This window comes from Odocoileus virginianus, chromosome 9, assembly GCF_023699985.2.
Source record: "Odocoileus virginianus isolate 20LAN1187 ecotype Illinois chromosome 9, Ovbor_1.2, whole genome shotgun sequence".
Taxonomy (NCBI): Eukaryota; Metazoa; Chordata; class Mammalia; order Artiodactyla; family Cervidae; genus Odocoileus; species Odocoileus virginianus.
Genome location: NC_069682.1, coordinates 48,416,313 through 48,442,682, shown reverse-complemented (window position 1 = coordinate 48,442,682; position 26,370 = coordinate 48,416,313). Strand labels below are relative to the sequence as shown.

Here is a 26,370-nt window from a genome sequence, read left to right as displayed (position 1 = left end):
TGTTGTCCAGGAAGAGTAGTGCTTCCACTTCTCTACTTGAAGGGGCTTTCTCTTCAGACTGTTGCCAAAAGGGTTTCAAGCTAGTTCCAGCTCAGAACCTGGATACTAGGCTGTTGGTCAGAAGGCAGGTGACGCAGGACAGTCTGTAGCATCCTAATTAGCCAAAGTCTGAGGACAGAACCCATAGATATGAAGGCTGAGAATCAGTTTGTAATTAGTGGAGAGGCTCCAAAGACAGAAGGGACCCAAGTGTGCTTCAAGTACTTGAAGCATGTTTGTAATTCCTTTGGTTAGGCTCACAAAACTCAATTAAGAATGTACTCTTAAAAAAAAAAAAAAAAAAAAGAAGGTACTCTGCCACCAGTAACACAACCTGATTTACAGGACCCCACAGAGTGGTTTATTTTCCTTCATCTGACACAAACTCTGGACATAAATATGCTCTAAGTGTCAGAGGTGTTGGTTCATCAAGGACCTAGACTTTTTATCCTCCTCCCATTCTTTGCATGTTGTTCCCTCCATGCCACAAGGCAGCAGTCACAGTTCTGTGAAGTGACTGAGGCAGCAGCACTTTATCAAAAAAGTAAACGCTTTCCCAGAACCTTCACACTATCCCTTTACATTTTTTTTTTTTCTTCCCTTTAAATTTTGTGGGCTGGAACTGAGTCGCATGCTCTTCCCACTTCAAGGGAGGCTGAGAAGTTGAGTATTTGGCAAAGAGGAACGGGATTGTCATAGCTGCTGAGGAGCAATTACGGTTTATTTCATCTCCTAGGCTTGTTCTCGGCTCAGTGATCTGGCTGCAGTGAGAGAACCTTCTCTGAAAAGGGGTGTCAGTGGTCTAGGGTCTCAAATGCGCACCCTGAGGCAAACAGTGCCCTCCACAGAGCTCAGGAGTTGGGATGCCAGGCTTGCCCCTTGCAGTGAAGCGTCCTCCTTACATTGGTTTTGTTTACCTGTCAAGATGGTGCCCTGGAGGGAGCACCATTTCTCAGGTCCCCGTCACAGCCCTTTAAGGCACCGATGAGGTGTGACCACCCTGATCAGCAGCCTCCAGTGCCTCCAGTAAGGGCTGTCTGCTGCCAAGTCCTCCTGGAAGTCTCGAGAGTCTCTTCCCTGTCTAATTGCCCATACCCACTCAGGTGGGAGCCCCGCTACTCGAGGAGGTGGAGGATCATCCTGGCTCATCTGCCAAAGCTCTGGCCGCCTCAACCAGCTCCTCAAATCCATTTCTCCTAACAGGTTCGTCTATCCATCACTAACTCTCCTCCTGAGAGCACTCTGTGCAGATGAGAAATCTGGCTTAGAGAGTTTACAGGACTTCGCCAAGGCCATAAAACCCTGAGTAGCGGTTTGAGATTCGAACCTGTACCTAGGCTATTCAGTGACTTCCAGAGCGATCCATCCACTGCGGTGTTTTCCCTCCGCAGGTCCTGACTCCGCAGTGACGTCTTCCTGTGGAAAAACGTCCTTGGAAAACGCTAACAGAGTCTTTTGAGCCTCGGCCGCACCCGTTACGCATCACAACCGGAAGTAGCGGGGCAGCTCACCGGAACTGGGGGCTATGAGGCCAGGGTGAAGCCGGAGAAGTCTTCGTGGTTCCTCAGCCCGCGAGAGTGGCGAGTGCTCTTGCGTGGTCCGCACTCCCCAAGCTCAGGTGAGTGACGGCGGCCGGGGAGGAAGCCGTGGCGGCACTCCGTGCCGAATTGGGCCGCGCTTCCAGGCCTGAGCTGCGGGCACCTGTGCCAGGCCCAGCTCTAGGGAGAGCCTCGGAGACCTGGAGTCCTGTGGCCTTTGATAAGCGGCTTATGGCTTAGATGGTAAAGAATCTGCCTGTAATGTAGGAGACCCGGGTTCAATCCCTGGGTCGGGAAGATCCCCTGGAGAAGAGATTGATAACCCACTTCAGTATTCTTGCCTAGAGAATTCCATGGACAGAGAGGAGCCTAGCAGGCTACAGTCCATGGGGTCGCAAAGAGTCGGACGGGTCTGAACGACTACCACTACCACTTCTTACTTGTACCTTGATTTTTCTTCTGTGAGACGAACAACGGTACTTGTGAGAACGCAGGCTTTTGTGAGAACGTAGTAAAATATTTTGCCGCTCATCTTATCCCAATTCAATGTATGCGATTCACCTGGAAATTTGGAGATTCGGAGTCTGTAAGTCTGGGGTGGGGCCCGAGATTCTGCGTTTCTCACCATTTTCCAGGTGAGGTTGATGCTGCTGCTCCGCAGGGTGCACTTTGAGTAGGAAGGTCCTGCGGTATTTGCTTAGTACCTGGGACAGGTTGAGCCTTCAGTAAATAACAATACGAGATATATACCCTCCCCCCGCCTTTTTTTTTTTAACAGATAGTTTGTGATTGCATAAGCCTAAGGTTATTATGGGTATCTCCCTCCGTTTTTTTATATCCAGGGATAAGAAAAATAATTGCCATTTTTCTTTCTGTACAAATCATGACACAGCTCTTCTCTCCTAACTCAGGGAGCTCTGGGGCCTCTCCATACCAATTATATTCATGGGCCTCCTCAGGTGATGCTTCATTGCCCACTTAGTGCAGACTCTTGAAGGTTCTTCGTCCTGTGGAGTTGGAACCAAGTGCTTTAGCACCAACATGGCTAACGTCTGTGCTTTAGTCATTTGTTGCTGCTGGAACCTGAATTTATGTTTTCTGTACTTTACTCACATTCTGTGAGTTGCCTAGATTCTGCGACTCAGTGCTCGGAATGGCCTTAGGCAAGCTCTGGGATGAATTTGCTACTGCCTGGTGAATTTGCTACTGCCTGGTAGACCAGAATAAAATTGAAAAACTTCATGCTACATAATACAATGAGAATGCAAGGCATTTGGCAGTTATGCAGGCCTAATTTAATTTGTCAGTATGGTTTTCTTCCCCATTCATCAGTTTATATTTTCAGGTCCCCAGTAAGGCCTTATCATTCACCATGCAAATAAGTCAACTTTGATACCAAAGAATTCTGATGTTTCCCCGTCACTTTTCTGAAATACCATAATATGCAGTCTTGCAAATATAAGAAAATCGATAAAATCAAATGTTTGGTTGTGCTAAAAGTGATAGGTACTTGAACTGTTTATTTGGAAATGTTTTCACATGATTGTGGATGCAGATACTTTACCTGTTGGCATTTTGTCAATCCTCTCATAGACTCCAGCGCCGAGAGAAAATCAGTTTTTTGTTTTTTTAATTGTCAGGGCTACTTAACACATTATTTGATAAGACAAAAGTGGATTTGAAGTATCCATTTATTTGTGGTAATTTTATAATTTTATCAGGACATAAGTGGGTTAAATTTTTCTAGCAAAAGAATCAAATCAGAATTAAGAGATGAGATCTGGTATCTGGTAAATTGAATATGCTGAGGGTGTCATATATTTAATCTACAGTTAGCATGGCTGCCTTCCTCCGCCTGGCTCCCCTCCTCTAACTTCTGGACTGTAGTTTAAAACGAAGCTATTCGGCCTTGCTCAGACCTGTACCTGGAAGGTGGAAAGGTAAGATTTCTCGCTCTTGTGAAATCACATCATTCAGGGTGGTTTGGGCAGTGTCTTTCAGAACAGCCGTGGTTCGTCCAGTGGTGTCTAAGGCTCCACTCTGGTTCTCTAGGACCCCTGAAGAGGAGATGGGGAGGGGAGTATCCTTGGGGCATTTACGCTAGGAAAGGGACTTTGTGAAATGATGTCACATAAATTTGAACCTTTAGAGGAGACATGAGGAGTTACCAATTGGGCATCTCTTAGTGTTCTCTTTCCAGCTTTCTTATGGATTCTTTGGGAACCCTTAAGTAAGGAGGAACTAACTCTCCCCTCTGTCTCTATATGGGCAAAACATCCTGGCCTCTTTCTTTGTAGTGCCTTTTCTCCCCACTCTTCTGCTTTATTGGTTCTATATCTTCCTTGTGTTTCTTCCCTTTCCTTCTCTACAGTACTTAATACTCATCCTCTAAAGTGGTTGTATTTCAGTTCTGTTTACATAGATTTAGTGTCTCTGCTAAAAGTTGCATGGCAAAAAAGTGAGTAGCTACTGTTTGCCATTTGCTGTTTGTGTCGCATGGCTGTAAGATTAGTTTGTCATCGTTCGTTACTGGGCATCCATAGAGAAGTTCTACAGACAGTAGGAAGTGCTTGTACTGGAAATAACTTTTCAACCTTTTTCTTGAGTATTTAGGTTACTCTGTCTATTCACGGATTGTCTTATTGAAGAAAATTTCTTGTTAGAACATCCTTTTTGTAAATTTAATTTTTTTCCAAGTTATATGTGTGCATGGCTTATATAGTTAAATTCCATGGTGGCCCCGTGCTTAGGACTTGGAGCTTTCACTGCCCAGGGTGCAAGTTCAGTCCCTGGTTCAGGAACTAAGATTCCATAAGACGCATGGCGTGGCCAAAAAAAAAAAAAGGCAAATAGTTTGACAGATCTTATAACACTTATTGTAACATATTAACATATAACATATTAATTCCATTTTTGTTCTCTAGAGACACTTTTCAACTATTTGTTTGTTTCTTTTGGTATTCGTTGGTGTATGCTAAATAAATAACATTTGTATTTCTGTTTCTTGATTTCTAGGACATCTCTATATCCATAAAATCTTTTGACTTCTTTTTATGGACTTGGATGCTCTAGGTCTCATGTATTACTGCTCAGTTTCCCTCTTTCCCACTTCCCCTCCCTTTAACCTCCCAGTATAGTTTGCTCAAAATTTTTGTTTAAACGGATATTCAAGGTTTATGTTAGTAAGATTATGTAAATATTATTTACAGCTGAGCAAGGAGTGTAATATAACAATTTTTGTCCTGTACACCTTTTTTGTATTGTTTGGAGTTAATAATTTTTGTTGCTGTTATTGGCTTGGTTTTCCATCTACCTATTACTTATTGGCTCAGCAGTAAAGAAGTCACCTGCCAATGCAGGAGCCATGGGTTTGATCCCTGGGTTAGGAAGATCCCCTGGAGAAGGAAATGGCAACCCACTCCAGTGTTCTTATCTGGGAAATCCCATGGACAGAGGAGTCTGGCTGGCTAAAGTCCATGAAGTTGCAAAAGAGTCGGACACAACTTAACAACTTGGTGACTAAATGACAACAAATTACTTGTTTATGCTCAGATTATCCATCAGAAATGTCAGTCTCCTCTCCTGTGTAATATCCATCTCTTCTAGCGTAAACTGGTTGCTCTTTGTGTCTGCTCACAGCTGTAGTCCTGGAATCTTTATCATTATTCCTGGAGTTTCTCTTTACTTCCTTTCTGTAGTGAACTGTAAATTCTGGATCCCATATCTCTCTTGCCAACTTTCACATCTTCAGTTATGATAGTTCTCTTTACCTTGATACTGGAACATCTTGTAAACTCATTCCTTCATGTAGATTGTTCTTTGATGTCTTCTTTTTGTTCTTTTTATAAGTAGTAATTACTAGTGATAGCTAGGATCTTAGACTGTTAAATGTATGAGGGGCTTTTGAGCTTACCCAACCCTCCAGTTCTAACCCTCCAGCTTCTTGGCATCTGGAAACCCTATAGATTATTTGGGGGTCCTCCCCACCCTTCTGTCTGAAATCTGACTTCCCTTTTTGTCTCTCCAGTACACTAGCAATACGGGATTTGGAATCAGATCATCTTTGATGTCAAACCCCATTTTGTCCCTTAGCTGTGTAATCTTGATCAGGTTTCTTAATCTTGTGAAGACTCTTTTTCCTTATCAACTATATGGAGATAATAAAACCCACCTTGCAAAAAGGTAAGAATTGGAACTGATGCAGATGAAACTGCTTATTCAAGGCTTGGCACAGTGGAGACCCTAAGACAGTTGTGGCTCTTGTTCTTGTGGGATCCTAGTTCCCAAACCAGGGATCCAACTTGCAACTCCTGCATTGGAAGCATGGAGTCTTAATCATTGGACAACCAGGAAAGTCCCTTAGCCTGTATTTTTGCAAATAAGAGCCACGTAATTCAAAACACTGGATCTATACCAGTCAAACATTGATGGTGCAGGAAATGGTTCTTCATTTCAGGACCACATACAGTAATCTCATTAAGTGATCTTAGATAATTGAGGTAACTTACATATGTGCTTTTAAAGTTGTATTAGTTATAAAAGTATTTGTTAAATTAATCCTATTTAACAGTTGTAATCCCACTAAAAAGGAAAAAAAGTTAATTTGTCAGAGGTGTAGCAGAAAATCTCCCCATAACTATATACTTTCCTTTTATATAGGTGTATTTTAAGTGATGTCACTGGTTCTGTTTGTTCCACTGACTATTTGTATAAATCTTTCCATGTGTTGATGCCTGACACACGCTTATTCTGTAAACCAGGTTACTCCTTCTGAAAAAACATGGATTTTCAGTTTTTTTGTTATTGTAAAAAAAAAAAATTCTTTTTACTAAAGTTATTTCTTAAGATCTAGTTCTCAAAAAAAAAAAAAAAAAGATCTAGTTCTCAAGATGAGAAGGAGGGCTTTGAACAAGTGCTTTAGTTGGACGTTGTGCTGACCTAAATTTAAGTTACAGGTTCCAAAACAGGTATTCTTAAAAGCCTTGTTCTGTCAACTAAAGAGTTCCATTACTTGCTTTCTCCTTTGTTCCCACCATACCTGAGCTGCAGTATTAATTGAGATTCCGTTTTGAGGCATAAATCTTTAAGTATCATCTAAATATTAAAGGAAAAAAAATCACTTCAGTACTATTTTCCTGATGTCTTCTAATTTTTAAAAAGTTGGCCATTTGCATTCATAGGAGTAAGCTAATGGTCTATAGCAAACTTTTTCTGTAAAGGGCCAGATAGTAAATATTTTATGCTTTGGAAGCCATATATTCTCTGCCAGAATTACTCAACTCTGCTCTTGTAGTGAGAATGCAGCCATAGACAACATTTAAAGCATTTAACAAATGGCCTGGCTATGTTAAAACTTTACTTACAAAAACAGATGAGGGCTGGATTTGGGCTCTGGGCCATAGTTTGCTAACACTTGATCTATAGCATCTGGACCCACAGATTGAAATTTGGTGGGATAATGGTCCACAGGCCACAGTATGAAACTAAGCATATAAAGATTTGGTGTGAAAGAATTCTGTTCTGGTTCACAAAGAAATTAGGCGCATACATTCCTGCCATTCAGAGAAGCCTGTGTGGCTGGGCTACTTGAAAAAGAGCCTCTAACCTGTCCTGCAGTCCTCTATTTCTTATGCTATGGGCTCTGGAAGGAAAGGCCTGACAGGGGAGTTGCTTAGGCATTTCAGAAAATCATTCTGGCACCCTTAGAACCTTCATGGGATTTTCTGCATCATGAGCCATGTCTGGTCCATATCTTGGCATCTTAGTGCTCCCTGGGTTTTGCTTGTTAAGCTTTGGCATTTCTCAAGTAGAAGTAGAGACAGTAATTATTGAAAGCAAGAGTATGGCAGAGTCATTTTCATAGCCTGTCATGGTTTCTGCTGTAGAAGAAAAGTAGAACTTGTGCTGCTCTCAGGCAGAATAATCAACACCTGACTCACTGGAAGCATTGCTAATATACCTCCTCCAGAGGAAAGCTGTGCTGCTCCCCTTGTTGTCAGCAGGGCAGTTGCATGAATTGGTGTTCCCTGAGCCCAGCTTTGAAATGCTCTTTGTGTCTCACCCATGAATTGATAGTGAGCAGGGCCTCGGCCTTCTACCTTCCCCCACCAAAGTGCTTGAGTTTTTCGGGGTTGGTGTTTTTTTTTAGTATCTGGAGTAGCTGGATTTTTCTTTTTAATTTTTATTGGAGTATAGTTGCTTTACAGTGTTGTGTTAGTTTCTGCTGTACAGCAAAGTGAATCAGTTACATGTGTACATATATCCCCTCTTTCTTAGTTTTCCTTCCCGTTTAGGTCACCACAGAGCACTGCATAGAGTTCCCTATGCTATACAGTGGGTTCTCATTACTTACTTATTTTATACATAATATTGTATATATTTCACTCCCAATTCTTTCCATCTCCCACTCCCCCCACCTTGGTATCCATAAATTTGTTCTCTACGTCTGTGTCTCTCTTTTTCCTTTGCAAATAAGCCCATCTGTATGTACCATTTTTCTGGATCCACATATAAGTGATATTATATGACATTTATTTTTCTGTTTCTGACTGACTTCACCTATATGACTGTCTCTAGGTCTGTCCACATCTCTGTAAATGGTACTGTTTCATTCCTTGTGAGTGAGTTTTCAAGTTTACTTCCCAAGTGAATGACTACTCTGCAATAGTGATTCAGACTCTTGTTGGCCTTGAGAGGAGAATAGGCATCTTCTACAAGGTACAGAAGTAGCATTAAAACAACTGAATTCTGTAAGCAAAAGGAGTAACGGGGGGTTATTTTGGGTATAATTGTGCTGATATCAAAGAGGTGGGATAGATTGCGTACTTCTGTTCTCAGCTTTCTCTTTGGAAATCTGCTTTCCTCATTCCTGTTGGATTTTAGTGCAACAGCTGTCTCTAACTGTAACGAAAGTCTGGCCAGAGGAAATTTAAACTGAGGGGCAGTCCAAAGAACTGCTCAATGGTACCCTAGGTTTGGGGGTTTCCTGTGCCTTTATGCAGGGTACATGGGGTTTTTCCTTGATGTATGCTGTCTTGTGGTTTGGGCATTCACTAACATTGAACTTACTTGAGTGGACAGTGGTATAGTTTTAATCCATGTCTTATAGTGTGTAAATTTTAGTATTAAGATAGGTGGAAGCCACTTATTCTTCATCTACCCTTTTTTCAGTATCTGGCACCAATTCTGGCCCAGTCACTTGTGATCCATGGCTCTTGCGATATGCCGAAGATTTCCAGGCACTTTCTGTGGAACACCTTCCCAACCAGCTCTAATCAAGAACCATATAAACAAGAAATTGCTTGGTCAGACATGTGAGGACTGTGCTCTGACCACTAGAATGATCAGTACTGACACCAGAATGGCAGCCATTCTCCAGCTGTTAAAACCTATAAGATATTGGACATTTTGCAACCCTTTTACCTACAGTGCAACCCAAAGTGTGGCATGGAGGAATATGAGAAGCTACATGTGGCACAAAGGACAGAACTCTCCAGAAAACAGCCTCTGCCGTCCTGCCAGAAAAGTTAACATTTGTAGCACCTCTGCTGGTTGGAGGATTCTGACAACTGGCAATACCCTCCTAGGTTTGGAACTCAGCAGGGCTTCTGCCTCTAAGGCCAGCACGTTGAACCTGCACTCATCCAGGGCCATGAGAATTAATGAAGAGGATGTAGAAACTTTTGATTCCCTTGAAGACCCTCGAGTTTTCCTCCAGCTAAGACCAGAATATCAGCTTCACAGCTATAACAGACCTGTGACTTGTCAACCTCTGTCAATTTCAGAAGGTGAACTAATTTTGCACAAAGTCACCGTTTATCAAGATAATCTCCAGCCTCAAATTATTGTTGACTATTTCTGTAAGCTGAGTTCTTTGCCTGCAGAGCAACATCCCGTTTTGCTGTCCAGTACCAGCTTTGCTCTGCTCTGCCAGCTGAGTGTGAAAAACATACATCTCTTTGATGCCCCAGATCTGATCAGTATTTTGAAAGCTTTTGTCAGTTTAGGAATTCCTCATTCCCATTCAATGCTAGATGTATTTGAAACAAACTTTTGCCATAAGGTATGGGAAATGAGTCTGGATCAACTTCTCTTGGTGGCTGACCTCTGGCGGTACTTGGGACGCAGAGTACCTCGGTTTTTAAAGATCTTTTTTAGTTATCTTAATTTGCATTGGAAAGATCTATCCCTGTCCCAGCTGATTCACTTAATTTATATTATAGGTGAAAGTCGTCAGGCACCTCAGGATCTAATGCAAAAACTGGAATCATTGATCCTCAAGTATATAGATTTGATCAATTTAGAAGAGGTTGGTTCAATCTGTTTGGGGTTTTTTAAATCGAGTAGTAGTCTCTCTGAATTTGTCATGAGGAAATTTGGAGACCTGGCTTGTGCTGACATGCAGCATCTGAGTAGTTATGCCTTAGTGAATATTCTTAAAATGTTCCGTTTCACTCATGTGGATCACGTAAATTTCATGAAGCAATTTGGACAGATTGCTCCTCAGCGAATTCCTTCCCTGGGAGTTCAGGGTGTCATGCACCTGACTCTTGCCTGCTCGGCGTTACGCTTCCTGGATGAAAGGGTAATGAATGCGGTGGCTGCTTCTTTGCCTCCTAGGGTAGCATACTGTCGAAGTAAAGATGTTGCCAAGATTCTGTGGTCATTTGGAACTCTGAATTATAAGCCACCCAATGCAGAAGAGTTTTATTCTAGCCTGATAAATGAAATTCACAGAAAGATGCTTGAGTTCAATCGATACCCAGAACACCTGCTCACGTGCTTGCTGGGCCTGGCATTTTCTGAATACTTTCCAGTAGAGCTCATAGATTTTGCTTTGAGTCCAGGGTTTGTCAGGTTAGCTCAGGAGAGAAGTAAGTTTGAGGTCACCAAGGAGCTGTATACTCTTGATGGAACAGTTGGCATTGAATGTCCAGATTACAGAGGCAATCGTCTTAGCTCTCAGCTTCAGCAAGAGGGGTCAGAAATGGTATGGAATTTAGCAAAGAAGGATATGAGCTCAAAACCTGAATTCCTAGAAGCTCTCTTTTTACTTGAGACCATGTTGGGTGGGCCCCAGTATGTCAAACACCATATGATTTTGCCTCATACCCGATCTTCTGATTTAGAGGTTCAACTTGATGTTAACATGAAGCCATTACCATTTAACAGAGAAGCCATACCAATTGAAGATGTAGCCAAGTTAAGGCTTAAGCATGTGGGAGTCAACCTTACTGATGATTTGATGAATCAGCTACTAAAAGGGAAATCAAGAGGGCATTCCCAGGGGGAAATTGAGTCAGACAGTGGGCAGCAGCCCTTGAAATTAGAGGAGGAGACAGCTAAACCTGTGGGAGGCTCCCTTTGCAATAAGGTAGACAGATTGGGGGCCATGGAGATGGCTGGCCTATCCCCCCCGACCTGCTTGCAGGCCCCACAAGTGAAGCTGGCCATTCAGTTGACAAACAGGAACCAGTATTGCTATGGTTCCAGAGATCTGCTCGGACTGCATAATATGAAGAGGCGGCAGCTGAATCAACTTGGGTACCGTGTGGTGGAGTTATCTCACTGGGAATGGCTCCCACTACTGAAACGAACTCGCTTAGAAAAACTGGCTTTTCTCCATGAGAAGGTGTTCACCTCTGCTCTCTGAAGGGCCTTCAGGGTCATTTCTACTCATAAATGCTGTAGCTATGCACTGTAGCAGGTGTTGTAAAACAGTTACAAAAGCCAGAATGTAGATTTGGTAATAAAATCATCTGTTGAGATTAAGTTGTACCCTGTCTGTGGCAGGTAGAAGCTAGTATACCTTACTGTGAATTAATTATAACTTGGTCCAGTTGTATAAGTTGCTGCTAATTTGTACAGGTAAATAATAAACATCTTAAAATATGGTCAAGAAACTCCTAAACTTCCTTTCTGTTTATTAGCCTCATCTCATGATTGCTTTGAATTTTTAGGATAAAAGTATAGTCAGGCATTGTCGAAAGCTAATCTTTAAAAAATGGTTTTGTCATATTTTGTTTTAAAGTAAGAACTGAACTGAAGAATCTTATACAGCTTATCTTGTACTTTATATTTTTCCCCCCACACGTGTTTTCTTCATACCCCCTAGAATTAAAGTCCTTTTCATTTTCCTTTAGATTTGGTTGATTCCTGTTTTAAAGAGCCATTTCAGAATTAGCTTCATATCTTCCCCTTAGCTTCCTCTTCTGCATTTCTACTTCTCTTGCATAATTCTCCCTAACCCCTCTCACAGGGATATTTTCTTCCTAAAATTGGACCTAGGAGAGTAGAATTATATGAGTGCCTGTTGGGCCAGTGGTTCCCAAATCTGATGACTAGGTAGAAGAATGTTTTTCATGGCAAGCAGCTCCAACAAGAAGGAAATGTATTACTCCCATAGTAGGAAGTCTAGGGAGATTCAGATTTGTATTAGAGCTACAGACATAAGAAGAATGTATATATGTGAGAAACAATACAAATAACTTTTATAAACTCTTGAGGTCTGTGAAAAACTTTTAAAATGGACTTCTCCCACTGTTATTTAGATTTCCCCTCAAAGGTCACTTCCCCATCCATGCTAACTAAAACTACCGCATTGGCCTTTGATCATGCTGTGTCACCTTCAGGTTTGTTTTCCCCATAGCATTCAGCATTAACAAATTATTCTTTATTTATTTGTTAATTTCCCTGTTGGAAAGTAGGCCCTTGAGTTAACTTTGTCTAGAATTTATCTCCAGTGCCTAGGACAGTGGGTCCTGGTACATAATAATGTTCAGTGAGTGATCAGGGAATTAAGAATGGTTGGGCATTGCTGGAGAGTTGGGTGTAGAAGGAAGGGAGAGGGTGGGGCTAGAGAGGGAGAGAGAATATCTGGGTAGCAAAAGCCTTATGACCTTGCTAGAGAGCCTAGGTTTGCAGCGGCTGGAGTGCCTCTGAATGATCCTCAGGGAGTATTTGGGACAGGTTCATGTTTTAGAAATGTTAGGGGAAAATCAGGACAGAACTAGATTGAGGGGTGGGAATATATGAGATAAGGAGAATATTTCACAAATTTGTGCGAGAGCTCATATGAGAGATGATGAAGGCCAAAATTACGAGAAATGGAAAGTTTAAATTTCAAAGACATTTGGGAGGGGAAAAAGACCACAACTTGCTAATTAATTGGTTTGGGGAATGAGAATGAGGATTTTAGTGCCTAGACTGACTGACAGTCGTCGACTACGAAAGCAGGACACATATTTGGGTAAAGAGTTAATGCTGAGACTGCCCTGGTCATGCTGAGGTGAGCCTCTGGGCAGAAGGGTTTAGGCTGGAGTCTCAACTGGGCATGCAGTCACATGGCAAGAACCATGAGTAAAATTGCCTAGGAAAGGTGAAAAGTAGGTTATTGCAGGTAGGGAGGGAAAAGATGACCAAGAGTAGAATACCAGGACTTAAAGGAAGGTCAAAGCAGAGAGATCCAGTGATAAAGACAAGATAATCAGTCTTAGGAAAAAACGGGTATAGAAGTAAGTCTGGTCTCTCCAAGACCACTCACTAGAGGGATTCACAGAACTAAGGAAAACTTAACAATTTATTATAGTGAAAGGATGCAGACTAAAAACGGTAAAAGAAAAAGGCACATAGTACAGTATCTAGGAGAGACAAGTCACAAGCTTTCAGTTGCCGTTTTCCTTTAGAGACATACAGACAGCTGTTAACTAATCCCAGCAATGATGTTTGCCAACACGTACAGATATTGCCAGTCAGGGAAGCTCACCTGGGTCTTGGTGTGCAGGTCAGTCTTGTAGACATGAAGTCAGCGCCCACACAGTTTACCTTAGGTACTCAGTCCCCGGCCCCTTGAGACATTCAGCTTATTACAGCAAAAGGCTTCACCATAAATTACATTGTTAGTGTAAACTATCTGGTGTTTACCTTGGGTATGACCCAAGGTCTTAAGTGAAAGTGAAGTCGCTCAGTTGCATCAGATTCTGCGACCCCATGGATTGTAGCCTATCAGGATCCTCCGTCCATGGGATTTTCCAGGCAAGAGTACTGGAAAGAGTATCCCAAAGGCTTAGAGATTATCTCTCAGGACATTTCTTTGCAATGTGAAAGACTCGAATACTCCAAACCTACTGAGTTACCCTTTAACTGCACAGAAACCAAGGGTAAAGCATACTTCAGAAACGAAAGGGTATGTATCCTGTTTTCCTCAGAAGAGAAAATTAAAGCAAGAACTAGAAAATCTTCAATCAGTTTAGCAAACTGGATATCAGTGATGACCTTAACTATAGCAATTTGTTTTTATTTATTTATTTTGACTGTGCTAGGTCTTTGTTGTGCTTAGGCTTTTCTCTAGTTGTGGCAGTCGGGAGCTACTCTCTAGTTGCAGTGCTCAGGCTTCTCACTGCCCTGGCTTCTCTCATTGCACAGCACAGGCTCTAGCGCTCTCCGGCTTCAGTAGTTGTGGCCCCCAGGCTCTAGAGCGCAGGCTCAGTAGTTGTGACGCGTGGGCTTAGTTGCTCTGCAGCAGGTGGGATCTTCCCACATCTGGGGTTGAGCCCTTGTCTCCTGAGCCACTAGGGAAGCCCAACTATAGCAATTTGAATTGCATTGTCAGGGAAAAGGCCAGATTGCACACCCGTTGAAGGAATGGATTACAAATATGAGTCAATTCCTTGAGAACCTTGAAGGGATGGGGAAACTTGAGCAGGATTTACAATGGGACTAGAATTACCAGATAAATTACAGTATGCCCAGTTAAATTTGAATTTCAGATAAACGACGAATAACCTTTTCTAAAATGCACGTAAAATTGACCATTTTAAACAGTGTACAGTTCAGTGATATTTAGTACCTTGATAGTATTGTATAGCCTGTCATCACTATCTAATTCCAGAGCATTTTCTTCACCCCCAAAGGAAACTCTATACCCCTTTTAGCGATCGCTCCACATTTCCCCCTTTCTCAGACCCTGACAGCCACTAATCTTTGTCTCTATGGATTTGCATACATGGATATTTTGTATAGATGGAATTGTACGATATGCAGCTTTCTGTGTCTGACTTCTTCTACTTAGCATGATATTTTCAAGATTCATTGATACTATAGCATCTTGTTATTTAGTCGTTAAGCTATGCTTGACTCTTTGCAACCCCATAGACTGTAGCCCATCAGGCTCTTCTGTCCATGGGATTTTCCAAGCAAGAATACTGGAGTGGGTTGCCATTTCTTCTCCAGGGGATCTTCCTGACCCAGGTATTGAACCTGTGTCTCCTGCATTAACTTGAATTCATTACCACTGAGCCACCTGGGGAGCCTATTATAGCATGTACTAGTACTTCATTCCTTTTTATGGCCAAATAATATTTCATTGCATGGATATGCAATATCTGATTTATTTATTCATCAGTTGATGGACGTTGGGTTTTTTTTCCCCTTTTAGCTATTGTGAATAGTGCTGCTGTAAGTTAGTTCAGTTCAGTTGCTCAGTGGTGTCCGAATTTTCTCGGCCCCATGGACTGCATCACACCAGGCTTCCCTGTCTGTCACCAGTTCCCGGGACTTGCTCAAACTCATGTCCATTGAGTCAGTGATGCCATCCAACCATCTCATCCTCTCTCGTCCCCTTCTCCTCCTGCCTTTAATCTTTCCCAGCATCAGGGTCTTTTCTAATGAGTCAGCTTTTCGCATCAGGTGGCCAAAGGATCGGAGCTTCACTTTCAGCATCAGTCCTTCCAGTGAATATTCAGGACTGATTTCCTTTAGGATTGACTGGTTTGATCTCCGTGCTGTCCAAGGGATTCTCAAGAGTCTTCTCCAACACCACAGTTCAAAAGCATCAGTTCTTTGGTGCTCAGCCTTCTTTATGGTCCAACTCTCACATCTATACATGACTACTGAAAAAACCATAGCTTTGACTATACGGACCTTTGTTGGCAAAGTAATGTCTCTGCTTTTTAATATGCTGTCTAGGTTAGTCACAGCTTTTCTTCCAAGGAGCAAGCGTCTTTTAATTTCATGACTGTAGTCACCATCTGCAGTGATTTTGGAGCCCAAGAAAACAAAGTCTCTCACTGTTTTCCTTGTTTCCCCATCTATTTGCCATGAAGTGATGGGATCCTATGCCCTGATCTTAGTTTTTTACATGTTGAGTTTTAAGGCAGCTTTTTCACTCTCCTCTTTCACTTTCATCTAGAGCCTGTTTAGTTCCTCTTCTCTTTCTTCCATAAGGGTGGTGTCATCTTAATATCTGAGGTTATTGATATTTCTTGCAGCAATCTTGATTTCAGCTTGTGCTTCATCCAGCCTGGCATTTTGCATGATGCACTCTGCATATAAGTTAAATAAGCAGCGTGACAATATACAGCCTTGATGTACTCCTTTCCCAATTTGGAACCAATCCATTGTTCCATTCCCAGTTCTAACTGTTGCTTCTTGACCTGCATACAGATTTCTCAAGAGACAGTCAGGTAGTCTGGTATTCCCATCTCTTTAAGAATTTTCCACTGTTTGTCGTGATCCACACAGTCAAAGGCTTTGGCATAGTCTATAAAACTGAAGTAGATGCATTTCTGGAACTCTCTTTCTTTTCCTGTGATCCAACGGATGTTGGCAATTTGATCTCTGGTTCCTCTGCCCTTTCTAAATCCAGCTTGAATATCCAGAAGTTCTCTGTTCACATACAGTTGAAGCCTTGCTTGGAGAATTTTGAGCATTACTTTGCTAACATGTGAAATGAGCGCACTGGTGTGATAGTTTGAACATTCTTTGGCGTTGCCTTTCTTTGGGATTGGAATGAAAACTGATCTTTTCCAGTCTTGTGGCCGCTGCTGAGTTTTCCAAATTTGCTGGCATACTTAGTGCTGTACTTTCACAGCATCATCTTTTAGAATTTGAAATAGCTCAGCTGGAATTCCATCACCTCCACCTAGCTTTGTTCATATGATGCCTTCTAAGGCCCACTTGACTTCACATATCAGGATGTCTGGGTCTAGATGAGTGATCACACTATCTTGGTTATCTGGGTCATTAAGATCTTTTTTGTATAGTTCTGTGTATTGGGCTTCCCTGATAGATCAGTTGATAAAGAATCCACCTGCAGTGGAGGAAACTCTGGTTAGATTCCTGGGTCAGGAAGATCTGCTGGAGAAGGAATAGGCTACCCACTCCAGTATTCTTGGACTTCCCTTGTGGCTCAGCTGGTAAAGAATCTGCCTGCAATGTGGGAGACTTGGGTTCGATCCCTGGGTTGGGAAGATCCCCTGCAGAAGGGAAAGGCTACACAGTCCAGTATTCTGGCCTGAAGAATTCCATGGACTAATATAGTCCATGGGGTCACAAAGAGTCAGACACGGCTGAATGACTTTCACTTTTCACTTTGCTTGAAATGTTCCCTTGGTATTCTGGTTTTCTTGAAGAGATCTCTAGTCTATCCTATTCTATTGTTTTCCTCTATTTCTTTGCATTGATCACTGAAGAAGGCTTTCTTACCTCTCCTTGCTGTTGTTTGGAACTCTGCATTCAGATGGGTATACCTTTCCTTTTCTCCTTTGCCTTTCTCTTCTCTTCTTTTCTCAGCTATTTGTAAGGCCTCCTCAGACAACCATTTTGCCTTTTTGCCTTTCTTTTTCTTGGGGATGGTTTTGATCAGTGCCTCCTGTACAATGTCCATAGTTCTTCAGGCACTTTGTCTCTCAGGTATGCTGATAGACAGCTCTATCAGCTGTTTTGAATATTTGCATATAAATTTTTGTTTGAATACCTATTTTCAGTGTTTTTAACTATATAGAAGTGAAATTGCTGGGTCATCTATTAATTCTGTGTGTAACTTATTGAGGAACCTCCAGAATTCCATGGTGGCTATACCATTTTACATTCCTGGTACCTCAGAATGTACTAGGGTTCTGGTTTCTCCACATCTTTGCTATTTGAAAAAATAGCAATCCTAGTGGATGTGAAATGATATCTCATTGTGGTTTTGATTTGTGTTTCCCTAGGAACTCATAATGTTTAGTATCTTTTCAATCTTAATGTCAAATCTCTTAGCCCATGAACACAGGAAGTCTTTCTGTTTACTTGGGTCTTCTTTAATTTCTTTCAACAACACTTTATATTAATAGTTTTCAGTGTGCACGTTTTATACCTTCTCAGTTAAATTTATCCCTAAGTATTATTTTTGATGCTATACTGAATGGAATTTTCTTACGTTCCTATATGAATTGCTGATTGCTAGTGTATAGAAATACAACTGATTTACCCTGCGTCTTTACTTAATTCTTTTATTAGCTCTTTTAAGTGGGTGTGTGTATATTCTCTATGATTTTCTCTATATGGGATCTTGTCATCTGTGTGTATAGTTTTACTTCTTCCTTTCTACTTTGGATGCCTTTTGATTTCATTTTCTTCCCTAACTGCTCTAATTAGAACTTCTAGTACAAAACTGAATTGTAGTGGTGAAAGCAGGCATCCTTGTTTTATTCTAGATCTTCGAGGGGATGCTTTCAGTCTTTCACCATAGAGTGATATTAGACCCCATGGAGTTTTCATAAATGCCCTTTACTGTATTGAGGAAATTCTATTCATAGTTTGCTGAATGTGCAATAAATAATTTTTTAGTGTAAGTATGTCACAAGTAGTACATGGAACATTCTTATACTAAACAAATTATCAACCGAAAAAATCCATTGTTTATCCATAATTCATATTTAAGTCGACATTTAAATTTTTTACTTGCTAAATTGATAACCTTAAGAAGGACAAGGCTGGATTCTTTTGAGGTGGTCGATGGAGGCAGAAGAGACTTTAATGTTAATTTGCATATTGAGGAAAGGATTCAATAGTCAGAGATAAGTTTACGATTCAAGAGAGAGGCAAGAACAGATGGAATAAGGCCCTGGAGGGGAGGGACACAGTTAGGGTCAGATTTATACATGAAGAGCTTGGCTGCCTTACCTGGGTTCCCACATAGTTTTTCTGACACTGCTATTAAGGTACTAAGTAAACAGCATTAGAACCCTTTGCCCATCTATGCCTGGTTTTGATCCTACAAATTTTTAAAGAGTAAAAACTGTGTCCACTTGTGGCTAGCAGTGTATCTTGTGCACATATGAAGCTCTTGAAGATTGCTTCAAGTATATAACATTGCAAGCTTCTTTTGGACTTACACCTGTGTTCTGGCCTTCCTGTGTCTGAGACAGCTGTCTTTTATTTTAACTAGCTACAAGAGAAATGAACACAAGTCAGAGTTTTTACTTAGATGGACAAGTAACTCAATTTAGAAATTATAACATGTATTGTACTTCTTTAAAGGCTTAAGTGCCCAATTTATAAAATTGCTCAGTGCATTGGTATTCCACCCACTCTTTGAGGCTAAATGCTTTTTTCTTATTTGACAGGTAGTCTTTTCTTTTTTTTAATTCTGTAACCTGTTTGAGCCTAGTCTTTAAAATATGTGTATCTGCCAGAGTTACTTTCCATTACATTTTCATGAAACTCAAAAATCAGTTTGTATAACTCAGCTATGGCAACTTCTTTGTGAGCCAAAGGAAGACGGATGTACAGATGTTCAGAAAGTGTCATGGTCACCTTATTCTCTTCTAAATTATCCCTCCACACTTCCCTACTGCTAGGTTCTGAGTCTTCAGCAACAAAAAGATTTGCTCGACTGCTTTATGGAAACAAACAGAAACCTTTGAGATAGATGACCAGTTTGTCCCAGGACTTTCCTGTTTTTAGCACTGAAAATTCCACTTTCTGAATAGACCATATAGTTGGTCACCCTCCCTGTGCATCTCTTTTCAGTGCTGCTCTTGTACATTCCCTTCCTCACCCTGAATACAGGGAGGCAGAGGAGAAATGTCTGTCTCCATTTGGACATCCAGTTCTATATCGACTGTTAGCTGCGAGAAATACTCTGAGCATGTATCTGGAGCCTTATTTTTACTTCATCATCCTGTGACCCGAGGAACCCAGCCCCATTGTTTTATCAACTTAAAACTCTAAACATACAAAAGGAAAACCTTTCTACTTAGTCATATTTATCATTTAAGTGACAGGTACACCAAGAATAAGCATGTGGTTTGTTTCAGGTTTGTTTCTTACACTGTGGGTTGTTGCTGTTCAGTTGCTCAGTCATGTCCGACTCTTTGTGACCTCGTGGACTGCAGCATACCAGGCTTCCCTGTCGTTCACCATCTCCTGGAGTTTACTCACACTCATGTCCATTGAGTCAGTGATGCCATCCAATCTTCTGTCATCCCCTTCTCTTCCTGCTTTTGATCTTTCCTAGCATCAGGGTCTTTACTAATGAGTCGGCTTTTTGCATCAGGTGGCCAAAGGATCGGAGCTTCACTTTCAGCATCAGTCCTTCCAATGAATATTCAGGGTTGATTTCCTTTAGGATTGACTGGTTTGATCTCCTTGCTATCCAAGGGATTCTCAAGAGTCTTCTCCAACACCACTGTTCAAAAACATTAGTTCTTTGGTGCTCAGCCTTCTTTATGGTCCAACTCTCACATCTATACATGACTACTGGAAAAACCATAGCTTTGACTATATGGACCTTTGTTGGCAAAGTAATGTCTCTGCTTTTTAATATGCTGTCTAGGTTAGTCATAGCTTTTCTTCCAAGGAGCAAGCGTCTTTTAATTTCATGACTGGAGAACCGGAAGCAGCCTGCAGATCTCTTCCCTTCTGTGGCCATCGCTGAAGCGCCGGCAGCCAAAATGAAGTTCAATCCCTTTGTGACTTCTGACCGAAGCAAGAATCAAAAAAGGCATTTCAATGCGCCTTCCCACATTCGCAGGAAAATTATGTCTTCTCCTCTTTCTAAAGAGCTGAGACAGAAGTACAACGTTCGATCCATGCCCATCCGAAAGGATGATGAAGTTCAGGTTGTACGAGGGCACTACAAAGGGCAGCAAATTGGCAAAGTGGTCCAGGTTTACAGGAAGAAATATGTCATCTACATTGAACAAGTGCAGCGGGAGAAGGCTAATGGCACAACTGTCCATGTGGGCATTCACCCCAGCAAGGTGGTTATCACCAGACTAAAACTGGACAAAGACCGCAAAAAGATCCTTGAACGTAAAGCCAAATCTCGCCAAGTAGGAAAGGAAAAGGGCAAATATAAGGAAGAAACAATTGAGAAGATGCAGGAATAAAGTCATCTTGTCTACAGCTTTCATTAAAAACTGTTAAAATGAAAAAAAAAAATAATTTCATGACTGTAGTCACCATCTGCAGTGATTTTGGAGCCCAAGAAAATAAAGTCTCTCACTGTTTTCCTTGTTTCCCCATCTATTTGCCATGAAGTGATGGGATCGTATGCCCTGATCTTAGTTTTTTGCATGTTGAGTTTTAAGCCAGCTTTTTCACTCTCCTCTTTCACCTTCATCAAGAGCCTCCTTAGTTCCTCTTTGCTTTCTTCCATAAGGGTGGTATCATCTTCATATCTGAGGTTATTGATATTTCTCCCAGCCATCTTGATTTCAGCCTGTGCTTCATCCATCCTGGCATTTTGCATAATGTACTCTGCATACAAGTTAAATAAGCCAAGTGACAATAGCGTAGATAGTGGAATTAAACTGGAATCTTCAGTTAAAGGGCTTAGTTCTGGGTGAGGAGCTTTAAGACTTCTGTGGTAATAGTGTGTTTGGATTTATAAACTAAAAAGACAGCACACGGGATCCTTGTGATGAAATGATTCCGTATCTTGACTTTGGTACACAAAAAGTGATTACATAGATCTGTGCAACTAATAAAAGTGCATAGAACTTAATCCACAGACAAACACAAATGAGTCCTTGTAAAACTTGTGAAATCTGAGTAAAATCAGTGGATCATATCATCATTCATTTCTTGTTAGTAATGTTGTACTATAACTATGTAAGATGTTATCATTAAGGAAACTGGTTAAAGTTATGAGAGATCCCTTTGTATTGCTTCTTAACCATGCACATGGGTTTACAATGACATTAAAAAGTTTAATTAAAAATAGAATATTTCTTAGAAGGTAGCTTTGAAATCCTTGTGAGATATTCAGTAATATCTTATACATAGTTCATTTTTCTCCTTCATGTTCTTAAAGAATCCCTTCTTTTTAGAAAAAACAAAATGTCAAGGGAAAAACAGACTGCTAGTTTATTTCTGAGTTTGTCCTTTGATATTCTTTGGTATCTTCAGAAAGCCATTTGCAAAGATAGGCCCTCATGTAGTACAAAAAGGATAGTGCAAACACATCAACCAGAGGAAAGGGAAATCCATTGAAGGGTCAATTGCCTCTAAGTAGTTTAAAATTGCTAGTGTCATCTAGGAGGTTAATGGATGACTTTTCATTTAGTGTCAGTTCTTTCCCTAGTTATAAGGTTTCTATGACTTTTGTCTGAACAGTAGCTTTCAAATCCTTTTACTACACCACTTAGTAAGAAATACATTTTTCATCAAAACCCAGAATAGATATAATTTCATATGTACATATATCTGAAACTAAAGTTTCACGAAACACTGATCACTCTCATGTATGATATATTCTGACTTCTTTCTCTTTTACTTAATTTTTTAAAATGCTGGTTATAGCTCAGCAATTTGAGTTCTTGATTCTTGATTACAGTTTGGAAAAATATTGCCTCAGCTCTCCAGGTAAAGTAGTCTGAAGCCTGTTGGCATGACATTCGGGGCCCTTCCCAGCCCTTCCTCTTCCAGCTAAGTGGCATATTCAGCATTTCCTGGATTGGCCTCACACTGTCCTATTTCTGTGCCTTGCCTTTTACTGTCCTTCTCCTAGTGCCCATCCCATTTTGTTCCTGTTCTTGTCTCTTGGCTTCTATAGTCAAGCATATGTTATATTTTTAATATTTACCACTAGTGGATAGTGTCTGTCCTTCAGAGTTGCCCATGAGTTTAGCCATGTGCCTTAGTTGTCTCTAGTTCAGACATTACTCCTGTGAGTTCTTCCTGACTGTTGGCAGGTGTTTTCAGTCTTTTTCATCAAAAGCCACAGGATGTTTTATATTGAACATAGTATATATTTGTTACATTTATTTGTATAAAACTGAAACAAGTCTCATGACATAGTGCACTGTGTGCACTTTTGTATTATGTGCTCTTTAAGTTCATATTTCTTTTCTTCATCCTATAACTTGATTAGACCATCCTTCCCTACTTTGAATGTCATCTGTGAAAAGCAGGTTGTATTACAACCTGTTACAAACCTTTGTATTCCATAATCACTGTTGGGAGGAATTTTGTAATGCTTCAAGACTTGAGAACAGGACCATTTCATCTTTTTTTTACTCCCAAAAAGACTTATAGAGAATATTTATTGCAGTTTTTTTTTTCATAGTTAAAAAAATTTAAATATAAGTAATAGGTCAGTGGAGAAATAAACTCTGTTTTTAGCCGTACAATTGAATACTACGAAGAAGTTAAAATGAACAGACTATATATACACATTTCAACATGGAAAAACTTAAAATAATAATGTTTAATAGAAAAGAAAGTTGCAAGGTAGATTATCAGTAAGGTACATTCAGTTCAGTTCAGTTGCTAAGTCGTGTCCAACTCTTTGACTCATAGACTGCAACACGCCAGGCTTCCCTGTCCTTCACCATCTCCAGGAGTTTACTCAAACTCATGCCCATTGAGTCGGTGATGCCTAACCATCTGATCCTCTGTCACCCTCTTCTTCTGCCTTCAGTCTTTCCCAGCACCAGGGTCTTCACTTCAGGTGGCCAAAGTATTGGAGTTTCAGCTTCAGCAGCAGTCCTTCCAATGATTATTCAGGGTTGATTTCCTTAAAGATTGACTGGTTTGATCTCCTTGCTGTCCAAAGGATTCTCAAGAGTCTTTACCAGCACCAGAGTTTGAAAGCATCAGTTCTTCAGCTCTCAGCCTTCTTGTGCTCCAACTCTTAACACCTATACATGACTACTGGAAAACCATAGCTTTGACTATATGAACCTTTGTTGGCAAAATGATGTCTCTGCTTTTTAATATGCTGTCTAGGTTTGTCACAGCTTATCTTCCAAGGAACATAATTTCATGGATGCAGCCACCATCCACAGTGATTTTGGATCCCAAGAAAATGAAGTCTGTCTCCATTTCCATTTTATCCCTGTCTATTTGCCATGAAGTGATGGGACTGCCTTGGGACTGCACATGCCATGATCTTAGTTTTTTGAATGTTGAGTTTTTGATTTTTAAATTATTTATTTAGTGTCTGTGCCATGCAGCATGTGGGATCTTAGTTCCCTGACCAGAATCGAACCCATGCCCTGGCATTGGAAGCACAGAGTCTTAACCATTGGACCACCAGGGAAGTCCCAATTGTTGAGTTTTAAGCCAGCATGTTCACTCTCCTCTTTCATCCTCATGAAGAGACTCTTTTTCTCTTCACTTTCTGCCATTGGGCTTCCCTGGTAGCTCAGCTGGTAAACAATCTGCCTGCAATGCAGGAGACCTGGGTTCAATTCCTGGGTTGGGAAGATCCTCTGGAGAAAAGACAGACCCGGTATTCTTGGGCTTCTATGGTGGCTCAATTGGTGAAAAAAATCCCCCTACAATATGGGAGACCTGGGTTCGATCCCCTGGAGAAGGGAACAGCTACCCATTCCAGCCTTTGCCCTGCTTCATTTTGTACTTCAAAGCCAAACTTGCCTGTCATCGCAGATATCTTTCGACTTCCTTCTTTTGCATTTCAGTTACCTATGATAATGCTGGAGAAGGAAATGGCAACCCACTCTAGTATTCTTGCCTGGAGAATTCCATGGACAGAGGAGCCTGGCAGGCTGCAGTCCATGGGATTGCAGAGTCGGACACGACTGAGCGAGTTTCAGTCACTTCACTCCCTATGATGAAAAGGACATGTTTTTTTGGTGTTAGTTCTAGGAGGTCTTGTAGGTCTTCATAGAACTGTTTGACTTCAACTTCTTCAGCCTTAGTGGTTGGGGCATAGACTTGGATTACTGTGATGTTGAATAGTTTGCCCTGGAAGCGAACTGATATCATTTTGTTTGGTTTTTTTGTGTGTGTGTTTTTCGTTTTTTGTTTTTGAGATTGCACCCAGGTACTGCATTTTGGACTCTTTTGTTGACTGAGGGCTGTTCCATTCTTTCTAAGGGATTCTTGCCCACAGTAGTAGATATAATGGTCATCTGAATTAAATCCTCCCATTCCTATCCATTTTAGTTCTCTGATTCCTAAAACGTCTATGTTCACTCTTGCATCTCCTGTTTGGCCACATCCAATTTACCTTGATTCATGGACCTAACATTCCAGGTTCCTATGTGATATTGTTCTTTGCAGCATTGGACTTGACTTTCACCACCAGGCACATCCCCAACCAGGCATTGTTTCTGCTTTGGCTCAGCCTCTTCATTCTTTCTGCAGCTCTTTCTCCGCTCTTCCCGAATAGCATATTGAACACCTGCTGAGCCGAGGTTGGGGGGTGGGTCTCATCTTCCAGTTTTTATATCTTTTTGCCTTTCACACTATTCTTGGGGTTCTCAAGGCAAGGTTCGGTTCAGTTCAGTTCAGTCGCTCAGTTGTGTCTGACTCTTTGTGACCCCATGAACGGGAGCACGCCAGGCTTCCCTGTCCATCACCAACTCCCGGAGCTTACTCAAACTCATGTCCATACAGTCGGTGATGCCATTCAACCATCCCATCCTCTGTCATCCTCTTCTCCTCCTGCCTTCACTCTTTCCCAGCATCAGGGTCTTTTCCAACGAATCAGTTCTTCACATCAGGTGGCCAGAGTATTGGAGTTTCAGCTTCAGCATCACTCCTTCCAGTGAATATTCAGCACTGATTTCCTTTAGGATGGACTTGTTGGATGTCCTTGCAGTCCAAGGGACTCTTGGAAGGGACTCAAGGGAGTCTTCTCCAACACCACAGTTCAAAAGCATCAGTTCTTCAGTGCTCAACTTTCTTTATAGTCCAACTCTCATATCCATACATGACTGCTGGAAAAACCATAGCTTTGATTATATGGACCTTTGTTGGCAAAGTAATGTCTCTGCTTTTTAATATGCTGTCTAGGTTAATTACAGCTTTTCTTCCAAGGAGCAAGTGTCTTTTAATTTCATGGCTGCAGTCACCATCTGCAGTGATTTTGGAGCCCAAAAAATAAAACCTCTCACTGTTTCCACTGTTTCCCCATCTATTTGCCATGAAGTGATGCGACCAGATACCATGATCTTAGTTTTCTTAAGCAGGGTGACAGTATACAGCCTTGATGTACTCCTTTCCCAATTTGAAACCAATCTGTTGTTCCATGTCCAGTTCTAACTATTGCTTCTTGACCTGCATATTGATTTCTTAGGAGGCAGGTCAGGTGGTTTGGTATTCCCATCTCTTTAAGAATTTTCCACAGTTTGTTGTGGAAGACAAACTGTATGTAGAAAAGGAAGAGGAAGGAACCAGAGATCAAATTGCCAGTATCCGTTGGATCATCGAAAAAGCAAGAGAGTTCCAAAAAAGCATCTACTTTTGCTTCATTGACCGCGCCTAAGCCTTTGACTGTGTGGATCACAAGGCAGGAATACTGAAGGGGTTTGCCATTCCCCTTCTCTAGTGGACTGTGTTTTGTCATGTACATTAATGAGACACAAACATGGCAAAATGTTAGATTTGCTAAATCTAGGGGGTGGCTATAAGAGTATCTGCTATATTATTTCTTTATCCTTTTATCTAAAATATTTTGTAGTGAAAATCTTTGTAATAAAAATTGATATGTCATCTGCTTATAAATCTTCATTATCTTGCTGTCTTATAATACTATATTGTCTGGCTCCAAGCTGCT

General features: G+C 41.2%; 3 protein-coding genes across 6 annotated transcripts in view; all 3 read left to right on the top strand.

Moving 5' to 3' along the window:
* Nucleotides 1-1,568: 1,568 nt before the first annotated feature.
* FASTKD5 (FAST kinase domains 5) lies at nt 1,569-11,479 on the top strand. 3 transcript variants are annotated; one of them, XM_020882869.2, is made up of 3 exons: nt 3,432-3,517; nt 8,154-8,294; nt 8,748-11,479. In XM_020882869.2, exon 3 carries the CDS (start codon nt 8,785-8,787, stop codon nt 11,227-11,229), a length of 2,445 nt encoding a protein of 814 aa, XP_020738528.2. In that variant the 5' UTR covers nt 3,432-3,517; nt 8,154-8,294; nt 8,748-8,784; the 3' UTR covers nt 11,230-11,479. The 3 variants fall into 3 exon arrangements, with proteins under 3 accessions (XP_070328450.1, XP_070328449.1, XP_020738528.2); XM_070472349.1 differs by lacking the exons at nt 3,432-3,517; nt 8,154-8,294 and adding an exon at nt 1,569-1,657; XM_070472348.1 differs by lacking the exon at nt 8,154-8,294 and having other exon boundaries at nt 3,428-3,517.
* Nucleotides 1,569-26,370, top strand: part of UBOX5 (U-box domain containing 5) — a 45,285-nt gene continuing 20,483 nt past the window's right edge. The window contains exon 1 of one of the 2 annotated variants that reach the window (XM_020882873.2): nt 1,569-1,657. The gene's annotated coding sequence lies outside the window, so the exon portion shown is untranslated. Of the gene's footprint in view, nt 1,658-3,429; nt 3,518-26,370 lie in introns of those variants that run through there. The other variant, XM_020882870.2, reaches the window with a different exon arrangement.
* Nucleotides 20,238-20,761, top strand: LOC110130713 (large ribosomal subunit protein uL24-like). The gene has a single exon (XM_020882876.2). The coding sequence runs from the start codon at nt 20,294-20,296 to the stop codon at nt 20,729-20,731; it is 438 nt and encodes a 145-aa protein (XP_020738535.2). The 5' UTR covers nt 20,238-20,293; the 3' UTR covers nt 20,732-20,761.

Excerpts from the sequence above, each read along its gene's own strand:
- FASTKD5 (XM_070472349.1), top strand. The coding sequence starts at position 8,785 with ATGGCTCTTGCGATATGCCGAAGATTTCCAGGCACTTTCTGTGGAACA.
- LOC110130713 (XM_020882876.2), top strand. The coding sequence starts at position 20,294 with ATGAAGTTCAATCCCTTTGTGACTTCTGACCGAAGCAAGAATCAAAAA.